Source organism: Microchirus variegatus, assembly GCF_963457635.1.
Source record: "Microchirus variegatus genome assembly, chromosome: 9".
NCBI classification, from domain to species: domain Eukaryota; kingdom Metazoa; phylum Chordata; class Actinopteri; order Pleuronectiformes; family Soleidae; genus Microchirus; species Microchirus variegatus.
This window is the reverse complement of record NC_139810.1, coordinates 10,443,525-10,467,040: the sequence shown is the minus strand read 5'-3', so window position 1 is coordinate 10,467,040 and position 23,516 is coordinate 10,443,525. Positions and strand designations below refer to the sequence as shown.

General features: G+C 40.6%; 1 protein-coding gene across 1 annotated transcript in view; it reads left to right on the top strand.

The window, feature by feature from the left end:
• The window catches only part of LOC310931575 (dedicator of cytokinesis protein 3-like), a gene marked incomplete at both ends in the record, with an annotated part of 80,627 nt that overhangs the window by 35,396 nt on the left and 21,715 nt on the right, over positions 1-23,516 (top strand). The window contains 18 exons of the mRNA XM_083894762.1: positions 26-174; positions 2,124-2,208; positions 3,801-3,842; positions 5,133-5,287; positions 5,404-5,485; positions 5,571-5,631; positions 6,166-6,313; positions 8,770-8,858; positions 10,072-10,197; positions 12,805-12,929; positions 13,069-13,231; positions 13,387-13,493; positions 19,013-19,184; positions 19,276-19,373; positions 19,711-19,794; positions 21,089-21,189; positions 21,268-21,349; positions 23,034-23,204. Coding sequence (XP_083750888.1) covers positions 26-174; positions 2,124-2,208; positions 3,801-3,842; positions 5,133-5,287; positions 5,404-5,485; positions 5,571-5,631; positions 6,166-6,313; positions 8,770-8,858; positions 10,072-10,197; positions 12,805-12,929; positions 13,069-13,231; positions 13,387-13,493; positions 19,013-19,184; positions 19,276-19,373; positions 19,711-19,794; positions 21,089-21,189; positions 21,268-21,349; positions 23,034-23,204 — 2,040 coding nt within the window. The remainder of the gene's footprint in view (positions 1-25; positions 175-2,123; positions 2,209-3,800; positions 3,843-5,132; positions 5,288-5,403; positions 5,486-5,570; positions 5,632-6,165; positions 6,314-8,769; positions 8,859-10,071; positions 10,198-12,804; positions 12,930-13,068; positions 13,232-13,386; positions 13,494-19,012; positions 19,185-19,275; positions 19,374-19,710; positions 19,795-21,088; positions 21,190-21,267; positions 21,350-23,033; positions 23,205-23,516) is intronic.

Below are 23,516 nucleotides of genomic sequence, written 5' to 3'. Positions count from 1 at the left end.
ATTAAGTTTTTGGCTGCATCCACAGAAACACAAGGTGGATCTGTTCCACAAGCTCCGTCACGTGATGAACGAACTCATCGATCTGCGCCGGCAGCTGATCCAGGGTCACCTCGCACAGGACCAGACACGAGAGATCAAGCGGCACATCACCGTACGGCTTGACTGGGGCAATGAGTGAGTAACTCTTAAAGCAACCATTGTTTTTAACTGTTGGGCACCAAAAAATACAACCTTTCCTTGCTGCTGACTGGAGAGATCTACAGTACTGTGTGTGTGTGGGTGCATAATAGTTTCCTCCTCTATGATGTAATTTTATGGTTGCTTAGGTGAGTGAATTTCCAGTAGCTTAATATCAATGCACGTCCCCCTGGAGGAACTGTGAGCGATATTATACTGTTGCCAGTTTGTGACCATCCAACTGAGGACTGACAGGCATCATCAGCTCGGCTCAGGAGCAGCTTCATGTGGAGGAAGCCATCTGCAGTCAGTTTAATATACATTTTCCCTGCACAGCTGCGCAGGAACGCACACACACACACACACACACACACACACACACACACACACACACACACACACACACACACACACACACACACACACACACACACATACACAAACACAGGTAATCCCTTTGAACTGCATCAGCATAAGTGTGTCTTTAATGTAATAACATCAGAAGTCAGTGTGCTCTGAAGTACACACTGACTGTGAAAGCAGTAGTCATGTGATTTCATGGTCACATGCAGCATTGACTCCACAACCTAATGCTGCACAATAATTGTGTTTGTGTGTGTGTAATTTTACAGTAATGTACACGATTGCATATCAAATAGTATTTTGGTCCTGCACTATATTAACCCTCTTAAACTTGAGAGAGCATTCAGAGAGCACAACCGTCAATCAAGGCTGCTCTTTTCCCACAGTATCCGTACACTCCTCTGTCTATCAAGTTTAACAAGTAACACAATGTAGGATTTTCTGCAGTGGTTACTAATTAACTATTCATACAATAATTTAAAACACGTGATAACTATCCACCACATTTCAATCCTCTTTTCTCAACACCCTGTAGCCTAAGTATATGATACTAACTCTGGTTAAATGAGGTTAAATTGCTTGCTCAAGACATTACTTCACATGTCTTTTCTTCACATGTAAGTTAATCATTCCCAAGTTAGAAGAAACTACTTCCTATATTAATTAAAGAAAACAAAAAAAACAGCTGAACAAGAGGCTATGTTATTGCATTTTTTACAAATACAATTTTAAAAAACCCATAGAAGACCATATCCCATAAAGTAGATTTTTGTTGGCATGGATCTGAAACCAGAATTTGCATAGTACCAATACAGGCGGCAATGCAGACCTGCTTAGGCTCTGACAGAAGTGCCTTTTACCCTGTTGTAAGTTCATGTACTGTCAAAATAACCTTATAGACATTATTTGAAGATTAAAACCCCACATTGTGTCACTTTCAAAAGACTGGAAAAGTCTAGATCACCACTAACATCTCATAATTTCTTCCTTGGACCAAAACCTGAATCCCCAAAACATTTAATCTAAATCTGTTCTGTTCAAATCAGACAAAAACAGTCCTTGGCAGAGGTATTTGTACCGTCATAGCACTGGCAAATATGGAGATGTACTGTAGAAGTTGAAAAAGACTCCAAGTCAAACTCCAAGACAAAACATCTGTTATGTATCCAACTGAAAGGGATTGAATCTGAATTTACAGTTTATAGTCGATAATTAATGACTTCATTTATGCTCAGTCCAGCAGTGTGTTGCATTAGAGTGACATCTTGCGTGGGTTGTACATTTGTTTTTATCTGGGCATGTTATTTTTAATTACTGTATGTGCAGAGGTTTTTGTTGATATTGTTGAACGGGTGGATGGAACCAGGGAGTAGGTGGAGATGTTAATGTCAATTATCCCCCCCCCCCCATTCTGTGTTATAGGGTTCATTATGTAAAAATAACAATATGTACCACAAGCCACAGACACCTTAGCGTGTTTACAGTAGAGCTGTAATATTAACTTATGTGACATCAAACCTGTTTATTTAGTTATTTTTTTAATGTATTTCTCTGTTGTTCTCTCCTTATCACTCTGTCACCAGGCACCTTGGTTTAGACCTTGTTCCCAGAAAAGAGTTTGAAATGGTGGATCCAGACCAGATCAGTGTATCAGAGCTATACAAACTGGTATGTGGAGTGATTTCACCAACCTGAATTATTAGAAAGATGTAATGAATGAAGTGAATGTGTGTACTTTGGAATGATAAAAGTGTAACAGTATACTGTATACTCGGGGTGGTATCTCACCATACCCAATCAATAAATGAAAATATCAGTCTAAATTAACAACAAAATATGTCCTTTAAATGGTAAATGTACATTCTTATCACTGCAGCTTATCATTATCCTGCTGTCATCCTACTATTTGGCCAGTTAATCTTCATTCATGTCGCACCCATGCTGTGCACCACCATAAGAGTCATGAAGTATTGATGCTGGTGAGCAAAATTGGCAAGAAAATCCATTTGAAGGGCCTTTTTTTTTCTTTTCAATTTAAAGTATTGTATCCATGCCAGCCTATACCAATAATCATATCTCACCAGTCAGGATGATGGTATATTACTCCCATATGCATATGTTGCCCCTCTGTTATTGTATACCACAGGCAGACATTTTATTTGTTGCCCTGGCTCTAAGGGTTCTGTCTTTATACATAAAATGAGCTTTTTAAGAGCTGTGAACCTCTGTTTTTATTGCACGCCTTGGTGTCGCTTATAGAAATGTGTAGTAGATGTGTCGGGATGTGTGAATGTACTGATTATCAAATCATCCATAAGAAGGTGACTCAAGGGAGAGAGAGAGAGAGAGAGAGAGAGAGAGAGCGCAGCAATTCAGCTGTTGGAATCATGTGACCTGTTCTTTATGCCATATTGACTGTGTCCCTTGTCTTGCATCCACATGACGCTCACAAACATGGTTGCTCGTTAGCAATGGAGACATAATGCAAAGTGACATCCCCCCCCAACATTGCATATTTTAGTGTTGGTCGCTGTGAAGCACCAACCGGACTGGAAATACAGTTTGGTAAATAAATAATGTGTGAAATGTATTTTGGCTGTTGTGATGTTGAACCTGTGCGGGAAGGACACAGGCGACTTTCTGAGGCAGTTCTAATTTTAGCACTAGGCAATTACAGTGGCGATGTTATGAAATATAATGCAATGCTGCTGAAGACAGACTTACAGCAGGGGGATTATTTCAGGTTACAAGTTGAGGCTCCATATGCTGATCAAACACTTTCCAAGTGCCCAGTAGCCTCCCATTATCCCATTGTCATATATTTCTGAGCCCCGTTCCCTGAGTGTTTATGCACCAAATGCACTGTCCAGAAACAACAGCGTGGCTTTCTCATAGCCAAAAAGCCTCCTGATTCTGTCGATGAAAGTGAGCTTGTTTTTTTTGGCAGGGCATGAGGCCTTGGCGCCTCTTCAGGTTTGGGAATTTTTTTTAGGCTGCAGAGCAGCAGAGAGGTATGTGTGGGCGATAGCCGCCTTGTCCTCTTCGCTCCCACACGCTCACATTTTGCCTCATGTGGGCTTCCTTTAGCGCTGCAGGAACATTGATATAGCCACTCTGCAATGAAATGTACTGTAGCTGAAATTATGGGTACCTTGCATCCATTAGGTAAATATATAAGTCCAGCACTGTGTGGGAAGACAAAATGACGGGGCCGACTGATGTGACATCTTTCTTTTGCACCTCTCTCTCTTTTTTTTTAGCACGTATCCAGCAGACACTGTGGTCAGCAAAGCACAAATCAGGTACAGTCTTGTCAAAAGCTGTTTGTTGGAAATCATCACATCCCTTTCCACACTCCTTCGTTAACTCTAATTTTGCGTTTCTTTCCCAAACACGGTGTCATTTTCACATTCAAAACCAGAGTAGAGAACATAATTATCTCTAATATGTGTTGTGATTTAGTGCAACATAATTTTTCTCATCTTGAAAAGATTTCACACTTTTGATCTTACTTTTAAAATCATTTTATGAAATAAAATAAAATGTGTTAATTTGAATTAAGCCCTTCCCCTTGTTATTTAGATTAAAGCCCTGTACCAATGTGAAGTGTATCAGTGAAGTGTTTTGTACTTTTCACTGATAGCAGTTTATTATTTCATTGGCTGAGTGGTGTCAATTTAAATAGTGTGTAATCGGTCGGCATTTTCTGGACCACTAGTGCCCGCAAAGTGTAGAAAATAATGTTAATACATAGCAAATTCTCAATGGTGTATGGTAATTTATGGTCAGGGTTTGGGCTGAGTTCATCTCTTAGTGACCTCAATTGTGCTACAGTATATCTGCACCTGGCAATCTCGGGATTTCTCCAAAGATAAAAGTGTGTCAGGTTAAAATCCCTGGACATTTAATTCAAATAAGGTCTCACTGATATTTTTCCTTAAGAATATCAGGGCTAACCCATACTGTTGTGAGGGCTGAATCCCAATGGGACCACAAATGTATGGTACAGATTTTCATTTGTTTGGAAACACCGGTTGCTGTTTTTGCAATATGTAATTTTAGGGATAAGTTTTGCATGCAGCGAATCTCCCATTAATGCTAAACTGATCAATAAATCACTCATAATAGTGACTCATAGGCTATTATGTGCCTCAAAACTGGTTCCCTAAAAGAAAAATGTTTAAAGATGTATTTGTGCATTAACTCATCACTTTTCTCCAAGTACAGTCCTAAAAACTAAATCAACTGCTCCTGCAGTTTTCTCACTGAAACTTTTATTGGAAAATTAGACGTTTATATCATAATAGTTACAGATCGTAACCAAAATTCATTTTCACCACAGAGTGCACCCTCCAGAACCACCAGAGTGGCAGTTTTCCATCATTCATTCATCATCATGCTGTAAATAGCATGTACTTGGAGTGACAGGATAAAATAGACTATCGAGGATGTACAGTATATCATTGAATTATTCACCTCATACATTACCATCAGTGCTCTGTTAAACAAACTCATCTAAATACAGAAACGCAGGCCTCACTTGCAGTTAGGACGCTGTCTTTTTAGCGGTCACTTTCTTCTTCGTTTCCCAGGGCGACAGCACGAGACAGCGCCATGGCGACGGTTGCCGTGTCCCTGTGTCGCACCACCTCTTCATTAATCTGAAGAGCTTTACTTACAACAGCATCAGCGAGGATGCAGACGTTTTCTTCTCTCTATATGACTCTCGCGAGGCCAAACAGATCAGGTACATGGAGGAATAAATTGTATGAGAGGCCCTGCACACACATACACACGTACACTTGTCTTTATACAGTAAACATGTTCTGTGACTGGCTGACTCCCTGCTGATTTTTTTTTCAGCGAGAAGTTCATGGTGAAACTGAACAAAAATGGAGGACCAAAGAATCCAGAGAAGGTTGATCGTCTGTGTGCTCTCTTCACGGTAACATCTCTCACCTTCTGTGCATCAGTACAAATATTTTCCACTTAAACATTTATACTGACTCACATTTCTCATTCCTTCTCAGGACCTGAGCAGTAAAGACTTGAAGAGAGAACTCTACATTGTTGCACATGTCATAAGAACCGGTAAATAGATGAGACTAGAGTCTGAATTAATATCCTTCATGTTTAAATTAACACTATGCAATCTTTTGTTGTTGTTTTTACTTTAAATCACAGCTTCAATGTTGTTTTTATGGTTCAATACTGAACTGATCTCATGTAAAAGTCTGATTAATACTCTATTCAGTTAAAATGTGTGGAGCAACATAAATTACCTATTTTGGACGGAAAAAGTGTTGCTTAATACTTTCCTCGCATCTTGTGCACCTGATGAATGCTCTCCCCCCAGTAAAACACATTTCAGATTTTCCCTCCTCAGTTATACTGACAACCTTATCAAACTCACCCATTTTGAAACGAAGAAGAAATAGCATGAATTTAGACATCTTCATTTCATTTTCCAATCTTGGAAATGTTGTGGGACTACTCTAAGTTTTGTGACAATCAACAAGTGTGAAGTATTAACATGGCTGATGCAACACGTGCTTTCATGGTTGCATATTTGCATACAAAGCTTATTTATTTATTTATTTTATTTTTTATTCCTTTTGTGTCCAGGTCGTATGCTTCTGAACGATTCAAAGAAAGGCCCGCCTCATGTGCAGTACAGACGACCCTATGGCTGCGCTGTTTTAGCCATGAGCGATGTTTTCCACACTATCACGGACCTCAAAGAAGAAAAGGACTTTGTCCTCAAAGTTTACACGTGAGTGTCAAGGCTGAAACTGCTTTTCACTCTAGAATTATGTCGTTTTCCATTTTGTTTCTTTTGTAATTTAGAAACTGCTGCAGCTTTGGTTTGGCATTGGCCATTAGTTTGTTAGCTGTTAGCCATTAGCCACATTTGTCAGAGAAGAACATGACTTTGTCTTTGTGGATGTGATTGTTCATCAGGGTTAGGGTCAGACTCTCAGTAACTCATCATAATAGTTGGAGAATGGTAACTGAACACTTGATATATTAGGTTTTCTGTTAGATTTCCTGCTAGTTATTCAGCTAGTCAACTTGTATCGGTATGTTTAAGTCCTGTCCATGAGGTTACATTGTCAAGTGCGCTAAACTTTTGACATCTCCACACCTTTGTCCTTTATAATGTTACCTCAAATAATTTATTTACAGGATTTATTTACTCTACGTTGTTTTTTGCTGAGTCAGCGACATCCTGTGTAATGTCATCACTTCAACAGCAGTTAACACAGATGAATATTGTCGCACAGCCCCTAGAGATGCTCGTATACCTGTCCATCTTCTGGATAACGACACAGCAGCGTCATATAAATGTATGTCTTCATTGTTTTCACTGTTAGTTATGAGTGGTACGGTTCCTGCACTTTAGGAAATAAAAGTGTTCATGTAAATATTCTTATGCATGATAATCACATTTCACAATTCAGCACTGATGATGTCTGGTGTGTTTTGACCAGAATGATAATGAAGTTTCCTCCAGAATAGCAATAGTTGCTCACCCCAGGCCTGAGACAGGACACTTGGCGTGTTGTGAATCTGGCTGCCTCTCTCAGGCTTCGCCACAGAGAACCACTCTTGTGCACCGGCTGACCCAGTGAAGGAAGGAGACACGGAGAAGGAGAGAGGGAGGAGACTTAGAGAGATAGATGACACAGATAATTGAGCATAGTTGGAGTATACAAATTAAAATAATGCCCAGCTCAGCATTTTCTCATCATTTAACAGCTACAATGTCTCCATGTGTCCAAGGAGATATCGTCTCCTTGGAGATAATAGTCAAACCAAGTGTCAGCCAGCTGTGACATCACCTGCTATTGTTTTAGTTTAGGGAATCTTCACATTATCAAATTTGCAATTAAATTAAACCATTCAATTTTACAATGTGACTGAATTTAGACAAAACAGAATGCAACTTTTTTCACAATGAGCACTTGCACAGAAACTGATCGCTAAAGTCCATTAAAGTGGACCTAGACCAGAAGTTCCAATTAATGCTGTTTTTTAGTGTGTGTATCTGCGTCATTACCTCATTTACGAAGCTCTGAAGTTTTGAAACAAACAGTTCAGCCATTGCTGAGAACGCTGTGTTTTATTCTTATCTTGGGCTCAGCGAGATCTCTGAAAAAAACCCTTCTGGTTATGTAAACAGCAGTTCTCCTGAACAGCAGATCCTCCTGCTCCGGGCACTAGTCCGGGCACATCCGGTTGCGTACATTGAACCGCAGAAGAAGAATAACGTCCGTTGTGGAGTTGTTTCACGAGCGACAGTGTCTTCTGACTCTGGGTCAAAGTCGTAAAAGGGACTGCAGCGGGGAGTCATGACGAAGCTATTTTTTGACATTGGAGGGGGGAGCTGCGATTCTGAGAGCTGGTGTGCTGATTATGTCACGTATTGGCCAATCACAAGACAGTTGGGAAGGCTCTACGCTGGCTGGCCAATCACAACACAGTCTGTCTTCTGGGGGTGAGATTTCAGTGTGAAATAGCGCGAATGACGAGAGGGTCAGAAAAGAGGATTTCTATCAGCTCGTTTACAGCAACTAGGAGGTTTTTGACCATAAAAACAAGTTAATGTATGTAAGTAGACCTCCATAACTCACATATATGTGCAAAAGGACCACTCTATGTGAGCTTTAAAGAGAACACAGGTTGCAGTCATTCCATTGGCTTCATTTTCTGTACATCCATGCGTTTGTCTATGTAGTTTCCTCCTCGGTGTTCACTTTTGGTCTGGAGTTGTTTTTACACATTGGCATCTTGTTATATGATATTGCTCTTGTGTCGTATTTTTAGGATAATTATACTGCAAAGTTTAAGCTTAAGATTTCTGGAATGGAAAGCTTCTGTGCTCTTCCACATGCAGTGATTCAGTGGTGAGCTGCCTCCAAACTGTCGGCTCTTATAACTCTCCAGTCTGTGCATTTCCTTGTGCATCTCCCAGGGGCCTGCGGACCCACAGTAATGAAAAAGGCCGGTAGAGAGCTGACTGTCAGGTTTGCTTAGTGTGCTGTGTATTTGGGCTAATGTGCTGCTTGATAGCACCTCCCCCCTGCTGCTACTTTTCTCCAGAAGGAAATCTGCTCTGGGACACATGCTGTTCATATAGTCCCCACGCACACAAACCTGATCCCCTCCATCTGGACTCACTAATGGGTGTGTTGCTAAAAGTTCTACCCACCTGTCCTTTCTCTCCAGGTGTAACAATGAGAATGAGTGGTACCAGATTCATGAGAACATCATCCGCAAGTCCAACACCAAGTACTCAGCTCCCAGCACCAACTATGGTAAATATGATGTCTCTGTAGTTCTGTTTTCTTCATCTTTTTCTTGAAAGTGTTGCTATGCTTACACGTGCAAAACGTCTTTATTCCAGAAAGATTTGTCCCTACTGGAATTTACAATTCCATCTTTTAGATGGAAGCAAAATTTAACGATCCAATTGTGGTGTGCTTACCCATGCATCAAGCGTTCAGTCAGAATGGACTGAGTGGTAGTATTCGCAGTATTCTCCACAAGTAGAAGCAGAAGCAGAAGAAGAAGCTTCCGTAGTCAACAAACACTTGTGTGCTCGTCCCCTCTCTGTCCACTATCTGCCTCATTTTCCTCCTACCCTGTGGCACACCTGTTTATACGAACACTGATTTGAATGGCGATAGGCATATAGCAGCCCTTTCGTTCGGAATACACTGAAGAAGAAAACATAATGAATCATATAAATAATTCAACCAGTAGGTTAGACAGTGTTTGCAATTGCTCATTTCATTTTAATTCAAACTATTTGTTGAACTGAATTGCATTCATTGATGCCGGGGTTTCAAAATGAAAGCCTTGTTGAAATACTGTTATTTGATCTATTCAGGAAATAGTAATGCTGGAGAGATTTTACTTTTTAAACAGGTTCAGAATGGGTTGCGTTTGTAACACAAGCCGCAGACAAAGGCATTGGTGGCTGCTCAACAATGCAGAGATTCAGTAGCTGTAGTAACGTGCCAGGTCATGCTCTTCAGAGTTCGATCAGTCACTTAATCAGTAAGCTAGACAAAGTACGACTTTTGTTGTGGTATTTTGATTAGCAGGGAGACCCCTAGTGGCAGAATTTACATATTGTATGTTTAAATTGAATTGAATTAGGCTTACATTGCTTGTTAGCAAGTCAGAGTTTTAATAACTCCTGCTTGAGAAGAAGAAGAATTTGTCACAGTTTGCACAGTACCAGTATTTTTTTCTTTGTGTAATTTCCCCTCCTCTCTGTTCTCCCTGGCTCTGATCACATCTCTCCATCCGCTCTCCTGTCTGTCTTCTCCTCCCCCACATTCTGACTAATGTCCCTTAAATACCCCTCTGTCCCTCCCTTCTCCTTTCACCCTTCATTTTCATCCCCCTGCTTTCTTCCCTTCAATCCCACTTTCCTCCCACTACCCCACACCTCTTAATCCCCCCCATTTACACACACACACATACATGCCCACCACCACCACCACCACCCCCTGCCTCCAGGCCTCATCATTTCCCTGCAGCTGCTGCGCGGCGAGCTGGACCAGATCAGACGGGAGAACCAGGCCGTGTTCAACAGAGCCCTGGCACTCACACGCAAACTGGGTTTCCCTGATGTCATCCTGCCAGGTAAGAAGGTGGGAATGGGGATGAGGAGGGTCAGCAAGGAGGTGAAGAGTGACCAGTCCCCCTGGATTATTTAAAAGCCAATAATGGGAAAAGAGGATGCAGATGAAGGAGGGGAGGGAAAGATGGAGAGACTGGCAAAGATGTAAAAAGAGCAAATTGGGCTGAGCTGATGAGGAAATGGTTGTATACCATCTGGTTTCACAGCTTGTCTACTCCAAGTACTGTACCTAAATATTCCTTTTAGTTACTTATACTGTACTTGAGAGTACATTATACTGACTTTTACTGCCACACATGACAGCTAATGATAGTACATCAATCATATTGATTGCTCTAGCAACCCCAAAAAAGAAGACATTCCAGATGTCTGACTGTTATTGACAGTTTGAGCAGAGACACCCCCTCTCTGAATGACACGAACTGTGTACTCAAATGTGTTTCAGGCCCAAAGAGGTTATGTTAAGGTTAAGTTTTTCCTCCTCTTTACTACATTGATCGCCCACAACCTGGCTGTTTTTCTTGTAAAGGATACAGGACCCACGTACAGACAAGGCAGGTTTAAAATGCAGGTTTACAAACACTAATCTCAATTAGGATTTTATTCAGGACAATTAAATATAGATCAACATGTCAGTGTGGGACAGACAGAAGGGAAACCATTTTTAAAGCAATGATATTACAGTTTCTAAGCAAATTATTGCTGTGCAATTTGGTATGTCACTAAATTGCAATTATTTAGTAACGTAAAGTCTGTCTAATTAATCACATAACTGTCCAACAGGTCACTTAACAGGCTTCAAACTTGGCAGGTGACATAACAAGGTCACCAGCAGTGTGTGCTTTGCCGACTTTAATGTTGTTTGGCTATGAAATGCATGTGATATCGTCAGAAATATCGAAAATACAGACAGATCTATCACTGAAGGAGCCACTTCTGCGCCATCAAAAGACATACTGAGCACTGAGCGCAGACCTCCACCAAGGCTCAAACACTGTCACCTGAATTTACATTTACAGAATGTCTGGATCTGTATAGAAATGTACCTGCTTATAACTCTTGCCATCTTACATAAACATGACGAAATCTGAAAACAGATTTAAACAGTTTAAACACCCATTATAAGAGACAGGGACTTCTTTAAAGTGTGATATTTTTTCTGATGATTCTAACCAAAATTGAATGAGAAAATATTTGGCTGATCACCTCAAAAAAAGTCATATTGATCTGCCAAAAACAGATTTACAGATAAAGAAAATCGATTAAAAAAAATATACCACTACCTTGGCGGAGGTAATGATAAGCTAGTTATTTTTTTCAATTCCAAGTATACCTAATTTTAACCTCTAATGCTTTTTTTTCCGGAATTTGAGACAATTAATTTTTTTAGATTTTTCATCAGGGCTATTTTGAAAACTATCTTCACTCACCATTTGTGTGAGATCAGCCTCAATTATCACTGAAATACATTTTCAGAGATAATTTAAAGAGAGAGGAAGGGAGATGTATGATGTTTACTCTTATATATTTCATCATCTTTCAGTGATCTGCCCTGCTCTCCTCTCCTGAAATACCTCCCGATATTGCTCCTTGTGACTCATCTGTCCCCAAGGAAATGGCTTGGATATAAATAACTATAATCTGATTTTTATAAATAACTGCAATATCTTCCCCGACTGTTGCCACTGATATTTATTCCATTAAACACTGACCTCACAAAATGGTGCAGAGGCAGATGTGAGCCACAGTGAATTATAGAGAGCAGGGTCATTTCTCATTGATAAGGATGTGTGGTGCACACACACAGCACTTTTATTTACGCTGACCACTTGTGTGCTCAGAACAGAGATTGACATGTGCTGATTAACACCATCCGAGAAGGAGATGTGTTTGTAATCAGAGTCTGGGATATTCTAACATGTGCTGATGTTGTTGGTAAAAATGAACATCTAATCTGAGAGCTTCATGATGGTGCTGTACGGTACGGTGGCCCTGGATCATAGTCATAGTCATTGTTGCAGAGATTTGATTATTTAGTGAGTTGACCGAAGATGGAGTTTCCTGGAGTCAGAGATGAGTTAAGTTGAAAGCTTTATTGGAAGCAACTCAGATCTGAGGAGAACTGAGACAAAACATAAACAAGTATGTTAACAGTTGGGCATCCTCTGTCAGTCTGCCTGTGAGTCCCAGAGTTAGGATACTTAAATGTGCTTTCTCTACATGGAGCAGACCTTTGGTCAGGCTCAGCGAAAATATGAAGAGACCAATTCTGTAGACAACAGACTGGAGCCAGCGCTATACCGAGGTCGCTGTGATTACAACAGTTGCGGCAGGCGTCGTCCTGAATTGTTTAGGCATGTGCTTAGGAATGGGAGCTGATAACTGTAGAGAAGGCCGAATAATGTTTTTCCACTCTCAGTCATTGATTGATTTGTTATTGTGTGTGTGTGTTTTTTTGTAATTTGTTGTTGTATTCCTCCTATTTAGCGTTATGCCTAACATGATCAGACTCATAATGGACAGTAAAAAAAGCTGTTGGTGAGTTGATTTTAACGTGACCTGACTTAAATGTGTACTAAACTAAATCCTTTCCTCTGTGATTGTCATAGGTGACACACGCAATGACCTCTACCTGACCCTTGAGCGGGGAGAGTTTGAAAGAGGAGGCAAAAGCGTCCAGAAGAACATTGAAGTCACGCTCTACGTGCTGTATGCTGACGGGGACACTCTCAAAGTATGACACACAACTTATTCTCTACCTTATCGTCAATATGTGACTCATGATGAGTGCGACATTCCTCCCACGCATCGATGCGACTTACTGCTTGTGTTACTAAACCAAATCCCCTTCATGTCTTTACTTTTCTTCTCAGGACTGCATCAGTTTGGGCAGTGGGGAGCCCAGCTCGAGTGAATATCGCTCTTTTGTTCTCTACCACAACAACAGCCCTCGCTGGAGTGAGATGGTGAAGCTGCCCATTCCCATAGATCGTTTCCGAGGGTCCCACCTACGCTTCGAGTTCAGGCACTGCTCCAGTGAGTCAGCGATGCTCCCCTATGGCAGGCATCCCCCATAGTGCATGAGTTTATTAGAACAGATTGGATCGCACTCAATCCACTTGAGTATGGTTGGTGCAGTGATGATGATGATGATCATGATGATGATATAATGATGATGGGTTGTCTTTCAGCAAAGGACAAAGGGGAGAAAAAACTGTTTGGCTTTGCCTTCACACCTCTGATGAGAGAGGATGGGACCACACTGTCAGATGAAAGCCATGAGCTGTATGTGTACAAGGTATGAGTAGGTTCAACACACACACACTTTTCGCATTCTCATGTGCACCGAGGTCTCCTATGGTGTGTTTCCTCCGTCTCACCTTGGCACTGCACGGTTAATTTGCGTTCCCATTAGCATAGTACCTGGTAGCAGGTACTTTTTTTAAGTACCTGCTCTGGCCAGGTTCCAAGCGTGCTGAGTAGGTACTATGCGTGACGTTGTCTGACGTTGTCAGCCCCTGATTGGTCATCAGGAAGAGACGTCAGACACAAGAATCAAGCCGAACAATGCTGTAGATCAGTTAAAAAGACTTAACAATCCTAAAAATGTGGGTTAATCTCCAACAATTACCAGGGAAATGTCTAAAATCTTAATATTTAACAGAGGAATCTGGTGTATCCAGCACTGCTGACCATGAGCGAAGATTGGCATCACAAAGCCGCTGTTTTGCTCCGGTCATGGAGGAAGTACTGAGCAAATAGTTTTAATTAACTGAATCTAATCATTCAGTCACACTGAAAACAACTGCTTTACAAGTCACTAGTCACTTGTTTGTGTGTCGCATGTAAAATGAATTGTCACCGCAGTTTCATGCAGTGGTGCAGTGATGACTCTGCCCACGTTGAGTAGGTACTTTTTCTGAAGTGGTAAACCATGCTGTGCCAAGCCAGCCGTCCCTGTGACATAAGTATGAAGACTTTACTACGGTGGCCCTGAGGTGCAAAATACAAACACAAATCACAAAACACAACACAAATCAAAAACACAACCGCAAATCAAAAATCACAAACGCAAATCAAAAACACAAACGCAAATCAAAAACACAAAAACATTAACACAAAACGCAAACACAAAAGCAGAAAACACAAAAACATTAACTCACAACGCAAACACAAATCACACAACGCAAACACAAAAGCAGAAAACACAAAAACATTAACTCACAACGCACAACTTGGTAGAGCTGCCGTCCCATGTAGAAGTGCACACTACAGATAGCCCCAGTTCGAATCCCGCCCCAAGCAGAAAACACAAACACAAAAGCATTTAGCACAAAAACATTATCTCACAACGCAAACCAAATCAAAAAAAGCAAACAAAAGTGCAGACATCACAACAGAAATGCATGTCAAAACGGAAACGCAATTCAAAAAACAACAACGACCGTTGTTTCCTACGGAGCCCTGCTAGGGTCAGGTGTGGAAAAAACTAAAAATCGTTTGTAAACTGTTCCCTCAGTTTCCCTAAAACTGTCACTATGTTGACACTTCCAAGATAGTTAATAGTGATAGTCCAGTAGGTAAATCGGTGGACTTATGCCGGCAAGGTCATAGGATCGAATCCTCACAGTGTTATCATTTATCTCTATTTATTGTATAAAGCATTATGAGTATTAAGCATTCTTAAAACTTAAAGCATATTGTATAAAGCATTAATAAATATATTGGGTGTGTGGTGGTAGCCAGCCATACATTTGCCCCGCATGCCACGATGTCTCACTCCAAGGTGCGCCGTTATTGTGAATGGCCGTGCATAATGGCACTGCGCTCTGACGCGGCACTTCTCCGGGACTGGAGAAGCTGCTGCGGCTACAAGGATTTCGAAAGAGAAGCTCTTCATATATTGTTTAGATACAAGACGAATCACCCACATTCATAGACCAATGCAGGCTGAATATTTAGTTTAGTATTGAACGCAAACCCTCCGGTTTTCAAAATAAAACGTGGGTATTAAATGTGCAAAAGATTTGAGTGTTAAGATTTGTTTTGTATTTTTAAAATAACTAAATAATGAGGTGTGTCTCATACAGCAAGTGTAGTTCTACTGTCCTACAGGTTTCCACACGCTGCAGCAAGCTCGCGAACGTACAATACATACATGAATACAGTGTAACTGTTAATACTGCCTGCAGTATTAACAGTTACACGGACAGTCAATCCGCTGTGTGAGTAACATGTCATCAAATGCGTTCAATACTAAACTAAATATTCAGCCTGCATTGGTCTATGAATGTGGGTGATTCGTCTTGTATCTAAACAATATATGAAGAGCTTCTCTTTCGAAATCCTTGTAGCCACAGCAGCTTCTCCAGTCCCGGAGAAGTGCCGCGTCAGAGCGCAGTGCCATTACGCACGGCCATTCACAATAACGGCGCACCTTGGAGTGAGACATCGTGGCATGCGGGGCAAATGTATGGCTGGCTACCACCACACACTGTGATATCTGATCAATGTTTAACCTGAAATGGTGAGAGCTTAAAGAGTCAAAATAGTGACAGTTTTAGGGAAACTGAGGGAACAGTTTACGAATGATTTTTATTTTTTCCACACCTGACCCTAGCAGGGCTCCGTAGGAAACAACGGTCGTTGTTGTTGTTTTTTGTATTGTGTTTCCGTTTTGACATGCATTTCCGTTGTGATGTCTGCTCTTTTGTATGCGTTTTTTTATTTGATTTGCGTTGTGAGATAATGTTGTTGTGCTAAATGCTTTTGTGTTTGTGTTTTCTGCTTGGGGCGGGATTCGAACTGGGGCTATCTGTAGTGTGCACTTCTACATGGGACGGCAGCTCAACCAAGTGAGCTACAGCAAGTTAATGTTTTCGTGTTTTCTGCTTTTGTGTTTGTGTTGTGAGTTAATGTGTTTGTGTTTTCTGCTTTTGTGTTTGCGTTGTGAGTTAATGTTTTTGTGTTTTCTGCTTTTGTGTTTGTGTTGTGAGTTAATGTGTTTGTGTTTTCTGCTTTTGTGTTTCGGTTGTGTGATTTGTGTTTGCGTTGTGAGTTAATGTTTTTGATTTGCGTTTGTGTTTTTTGATTTGCGTTTGTGTTTTTTGATTTGTGTTTGTGTTTTTTGATTTGCGTTTGTGTTTTTGATGTGTGTTGTGTTTTGTGATTTGCGTTTGTGTTTTGCACCTCAGGGCCACCGTACTTCACAGTCCAATTGGTTGTTCTACTTTGTTTTGATCCAAAGAGACAATGACCCGCAGTACCCACACATCAGCACTCAAAGGATACTAGGAAACATGAAATGAGAGTGGTTTTCTGGTGAGAAATAGCCACTAATGAAATGGAATATGACACAGAGTATGCATGTGTGGAACGGTAGACTGACGGATGGATTCTCGTTTGAGTATGAACAGAATCAGATTCACGCAATCACAGTATGTCCCGAGGCCTCGTGAATAATATGCTATGTTTCTATATGGTGCCTTTTTGCAAGTGTAGAATGCGTTTACAGTCAGGAATTCTTTATCAAATTATGACAGTGTGGGCAAAATAGATTACAGATTACATTTTGAAAAGTGTTTTTTCAGCACAGATTTTCAGCATTTATGTTTATTTTGTTTGCTCACTTTGTTAAGGTTGTTCTCTTTTGAATAATTTGCCGTTGCCATTGGTGATGTTATCATTACCCATGTGTGGTGAGTGGAGGCATTTATTCACCATCATCAAACAACCTAACCTCACAGACAAAGAGGACATCCTCTTTGTGTAGTTCAGGCTCCTGATTGGATAAACACAGGGGAAGTTTCTCTGTAAGTAGATTTATTTTTAGAGTCTGAGACTCAAGGCTTTTGCACAGAAAAAAAACATTATGAAATTGCTGGTGAGAGAGCTGGTCCTCAGCCATTTTGAATAAAAAGTAATACCTGGGTAAACCAGAGGAGAGGAGCTTAATTTTTACCACTTTACATATTCAGTACAGATTTCAGCAAACACTCAAGATTTTAAAACTATAGTCTATAATTGATTTATACAACAAGTTTTATTGTATTTGTTGAATTCCAGGTCCTGATAGTCATCGATTAAATTAAGTCTGGAAAACAGTTCAAACATCCAATGTCTGTAGTCCTTGCAAAACTGTAAACACAACCACATATTTCATTCAGACTGAATGACACCTCAGTGTGAATGGGTGGGAATCCATGGAGGCCAGACTCCCTTGAATATACAGGTGGAGTCACCCAGAGGCATGTGAGGGGGGAAAGTGATGTGGTCATGCCGTGACTTGGGTCAATATCACATAATAATTATGTGGTAGTGACCCAACATTTACTAATTATTAGAAAATGTTTTTGTCCCCAGTAAGAGCAAGAACCTCATCTTGGATTATTATAAGATTCAGTCTCTTCTGGGCCAGTGGTGTTATGTTGGCACAAACTGGAGAAGGGCATCTGTACTGGGTGCACAGTATCAGTCATACTCTTTGTCCTAGCCCTGAACATTGTAGTGAAAACGGCTGAGGTGTAGTGCAGAGGCCCCCCTCAATCAAGTTCAGCAGAGCCTACATGGATGAACTTACAGTCACCACATCCTATGTACCAGGATGAGATGGACACTCCAGCCTGTGGCTTCTCTTTAAAGGATGGATTCTATTAAAGAGAAGTCAGTCAAAAGTTTGGGAAATTCGGCAGCTAGTGTGTCACTAACCAACCAACCTGCCAATCTGTATTGTTGAGGGTTTTTTCATCACAGGTAATTCAGACAGTATGTGGTCAGTATATGTCAACAAAGATGTCTCTCTCCTTAACTCACAATGTTTTCTGTGTGATTTGAGGGGGTGGAGCTTTGACAAGAGAGCAGGAAGGAGGGGGTGAGGTTTATCTGTTGCATCAGTTGCAATGTCACCTGTTGTTATAAACCATTTTCCAGACTCTTGCAGCACTGGATTTTTTTCTATCTTATCTTAGCTTCACTTAACTTCAGCATTTCAACAATTACATAAAGTTTGAAACACATTACAGAATCAAGCATTAACTTTAAAGCTCACATAGAGTGGTCCTATCGCACATATATGTGAGTTATGGAGGTCTACTTACATACATTAACTTGTTTTTATGGTCAAAAACCTCCTAGTTGCTGCAAAGGAGCCGATCAAAATCTCTCCTCGCTAAAGCTCTCATCAGCCGTGCTGTTTCAGACTGAAATCTCACCCCCAGAAGCCAACAAACTAGAGCTTTCTCAACTGTCTTGTGATTGGCCAGGTACCTGGAAGTGACGTAATTAGCACGTCAGCTCTCAGAAGCGCAGCTCCCCCCTCTGGAACGGTGGATGCACTGCTACTCATTATCAAAACATTGTTTTAACAATGTTTAAAAATAGCTTTGTCACGACTCCACACTGCAGTCCCTTTTACGCCTTTGACCCGGAGTTGGACACAGAGTCGGAAGACACTGTCGCAAGTGAAAAACCTCCACAACGGACGTTCTTCTTCTGCGTTTCAATGTACGCAACCGAATGTGCCCGGACTAGTGCCCGGAGCAGGAGGATCCGCTGTTCAGGAGACGGGATCCTTACATAACGATTCCAGGCTTTTTCAGACCACTTGCAGAGCCCGAGAATACAATAAAACCCAGCGTTCTCAGCAGTGGCTGAACTGTTTGTTTCAAAACTTTAGGGCTTCATTAACAAGGTAATGGCGCAGATACACACTAAACAACAGCTTTGGATGGGAGCTTTAAGTATTTCACTAACAGTAGCTTTAACTGCCTCGAAACCCTGATGATTCTTCTCTGACCCTCTGGTGTCCGTCTTCTACAGTGTGATGAAAATGCCACCTTCAGTAACCAGGGACTTTACCTGAGTCTGCCCTGTTGTAAAGAGGACTTCAACAGCTGCCCCAACCTGCCAGCCAACCTGCCCTTCCAGAGAAGCCCCAAAGAGGTTTTCTGGGTCTCCACCATACTCTGCTCCACCAAACTCACACAGAATGGTAAATCTGATTTAATCTCACATGCCACTCTACCATCCTGCATTTCTATTTTAGTTGAATTTAACTCAGTTTTCTGTGATTCTCATTTCAGTCGACCTTCTGGCTCTCCTGAACTGGAAGGCCCATCCTGACAGGGTGTTGGATATCCTCGGTCGACTGCGTCAGATCAGTGGAGAGGAGATTGTCAAGGTCACTATCCTCATTTATTTAATGATGTGAACGATATAAAGAATATTTTAACCAAACACTACCTGTGTGATGCACATGGCATCTTTGATGAAACACATTTCTATCATAAGCTAGAACCATAGTGTGACGTTATGGATTATTATTCTACAGCTTTACATGACTTACATTTTATGGTGCATGCTGAGTTTTTTTACGGATTCACCAATCTTTAGCACTGTTGATTAGGCACGATACTATTTCAGGACTGTGTTGGTGTATGAAGATGCCATGCCCTTCATTTTTAATGGATCTAATCTAACTGCTGTGCTGATAGTTGTTTTTATTTTTTTTAACACAGTTCTTGCGAGATGTCCTGGATACACTCTTCTGTCTTTTAGATGACAACACAGATAAATACGGACCACTGGTTTTTCAGTCACTGGTAGGAAATTTTAAGAACTTGCAAATGTACTCACATTAAACTGGCTACTAATACTGCAATCCCAATTCAACATGATAAAGTGTTGGTTGCCAGGAAGTTACCAAACCATGGAAACAAGGAGCTGTAACTCTGTGTAAGATGTAACTGTAGCACCACCTGTTTTATTTATAAAACAAAAAATATGTGTCAGCAACAGGTGGAGATTGAAGTGTGTGAAGTGAGTCTATTCCAGGCAGCAGCAGAGTCACAGAAGTGAAGAATTATCACATGATGAGAGGAGAGATAAGCATCAATAAGTCACTAATAATGCTTTCAGATAGGCACGGTTCTGGCTCTGGTGCCATTCTGGAACCTTAGAACCTTAGTGCTTTCTGGTGAAACCACCCCATGTTCACACCAGTTTATGAGGAACCAAAGTGGGAGGACGTTAATCTGCGTTACTCAGGCTGAAATAAACACCAGCAAAATCTCAATAATTCCTCTACTTTCCGCTTATCTTCACAACCCAGAATATGACCCGCCCACTGGTGATGTCACGATTCGCAGGGAAGAACCAGGTGTTTCTTGGTTCCAAATTTTGCTGATGTGAACCTGTTTGTGTTTTGGTCTGAATGCGCTGGCCGGTTCAAATTGGGTTTGGGAACTGGAACCGACACAGTGCTCTGCCAGTGTGAAAGCCCTAGAGACAGAGAGACCTTTGCTGAAGCTCAGTCGCTTACCTGTAGAACTGCATCTTCCAAAACTCTGGTAACTCGAGTAATCGATTAGTTGTTTGGTCCAGAAAGTTTCCTAAACCTGGACATGATGATGTTCTCAAATGTCTTGTTTAGTCCACAAACAAAAATTATGTCTTTGTTATATTGAACAACCAGTAAATAAGAAGCTTGAAAAAACTAAAACCGATTATTTTATTATCAAAGTAGTTGGCAATTAATTTAGTAATTTAATAACTAGCCATATCTGCATCTCTCACTAAATTTCCCTCTGCTTTCAGCCCTCTATAGTTTTGAACAACACTTGATTTTCTTCTCCTCTTTGGGAATAATTTTTGAGAGGGGGAGTCAGGCCTATTAGGTTGTAATGTTAGGTATTTTTGATCCATAGCTTATTCTTCTGTCAACTCAGGTGTCAAAGTCTACAACAGGCCACAGCACAAACTCAATGCATAAACGGATAATCTCTGTATATCCAGTCATTTTAGGATTTAATACTATACATTTCGCAACTAATATTATACCTTTAATGTGCCTTAAATCAGAGGAGATAACATTTCTCTTGTCGTACATGTGTTCAGGTGTTCATCATTAACCTACTCAGGGACAGCCGTTTCTACCACTTCAGACCTGTCATGGACTCTTACATCCAAAACCACTTTGCTGGAGCGTTGGCATACAAGTATGACCACATTTACTAAATGTTTCGAGAAAATTTGAATTGACGTGCGTGTAATAATGACACTCACCATTTCTGCAGAGAGCTGATTCGATGTCTGAAATGGTACATGGACCGCTCGGCCGAGGTCGTCCGACAGGACCACATCCAGGAGGCCATGAGGGTAAAGTATCACACACACATGCTTTTCTACTGGTTTAATTTCTGTCTTGGCTTCTGCTTCTGGGAGTAATTAGTGAGAATTGTGAACACTGTGAAAGAGAAGGGCTGATTAAGAGTAATGTGAGACCTCAGGAAGTGAATTCCCAGCTCAGAGAAAAGTTAATGAAAGGAAGTCATAAGAAACCTATTATATTGACAAGCTAAGAGTGTAACGTTTCCAAATGGGTTTTTGATTTTTCCTTTGTGATGAAATGATCTTGAGTCCTTTTCCAGACTTGTAAATTGACACTTTTGTGTTGATTTCCTATCACAAACCCATTTAAGACTCTCTTACTCTTGTCAGTGTTGGCCACTGATGGACCATGCAAGTGGGCCTCAGTCATATCAGGGATATAAAATCAATCCAATTACTTAAATATTTGAAACATATAGTCTTTACTCTGCAGAGGAAGAAAAAAAATATCCTAATTACTAGAGCTGAATGATTCAGTGAAAGTGTGATTTTTCTGCTAGATATTGCAATTCCAATATAAGTCATTCACTGTGTAGTAAATGTATGATGGCAATGTGAAAACATTAAGTGCTCTGTATCTTATTGCATGGGTACAAACTTCAAGATATTTATACATTTCAATGTGAATATGTTACATTTTATAAAATTTTAATAGGTCGAGCAGTTTGGAAATAAAATAAGAGAGGCATAGATGAGGTGGTTTGGTCACATGCAGAGATAGTGATTATATTGGACTAAGGGTGTTTAAAATGGAGCTGCTGGGCAGGAGGAACAGAGGGAGACCACAGAGAAGGTTCTTGAATGTGAAGGAGGACATGAGGACAGTTGGTGTAACAGAAGAAGACAAGACGGTGGCAGATGATCCACTGTGGCGACTCCTAAAGTTAGAAGCAGAAAGCAACAAAAGAAGAAGATAAAACAACCAAAAAATAGAAGAAATAAGACATTATGATTATTTGTGGTGATCATTTATTGGCAGTTTGGAAAAAAAAAAAATTCAATGCTATACACTACCGTTCAAAAGTTTGGGGTCACCTATACATTTTTTGTGTTTTCCATTAAAATCACACTTTTATTCATCAAAAGAGTTGCAAAATGAATAGAAAATATAGTCAAGACAAGATTAGAAATAATGATATTTATTCAAAATAATAATTTTGCCCTTCAAACTTTGCTTTGGTCAAAGAAAAGCAAAACTGTTTTCAGCTGTGTTAACATCATTGCACAAGAGTTTTCAATGGTTTTCTAATCATCCAATAGCCTTCTAACGGGATTAGCAAACACAATGTACCATTAGAACACTGGAAATGGGTCTCTATACACTACTATGTACATATTCCATTAAAAAACAGACGTTTGCAGCTAGAATAGTTGTTTACCACATTAACAATGTATATAGTGTATTTCTGATTCATTTAATGTTTTATTCATTGAAAAAAAGTGTTTTTCCTTCAAAAATAAGGACATTTCTAAGTGACCCCAAACTTTTGAGTGGTAGTGTAATTTAATGCTGTGCTAAATTCAGTCCAGTGTATAAATTTGGACATGGGACTTATGAGCCTCATTACACTGGAGTTTGTGTGTATCTCTACTTTGCTCTATTTGTCTACTCCATAGTACGCAAATACATATGTAAGCTGACTGATTGTGTCCGTCTGCAACGAACCTACAGGCTCTGGAGTACCTGTTCAAATTCATTGTCCAGTCTCGTATTCTGTATTCGAGAGCCACCTGTGGGATGGAGGAGGAGCAGTTCAGAGCGAGCATTCAGGAGCTCTTCCAGTCCATACGCTTCGTCCTGAGCCTGGACAGCCGCAGCTCAGAGAACCTGGTGTTCACACAGGTCGGATCGTTTAGCCTTCACTCTCTAACATCACCTGCACGTCTTTTTGTTATCTTTGTGTTTTTTGAATGTATTCATCTTTTGAATTCATTTGAATTATTATTTACTTGTTTCTTACTTTATCCTTGTGACTTGTTCCACCTTTCATTCCATAACTGATGGTTTAATCCCTCACCCTCGCCCCTGTTGCCCCAACCACGGCTTGCTCTTGGATATTTTAGGGGTGTGATCAGCTGCATGCTTCTCTGTGGTCACGCTCCAAGGTTGGTCCGACAACCTCAGAACAGCAGCCTCCTCAAACAGGATGATGTG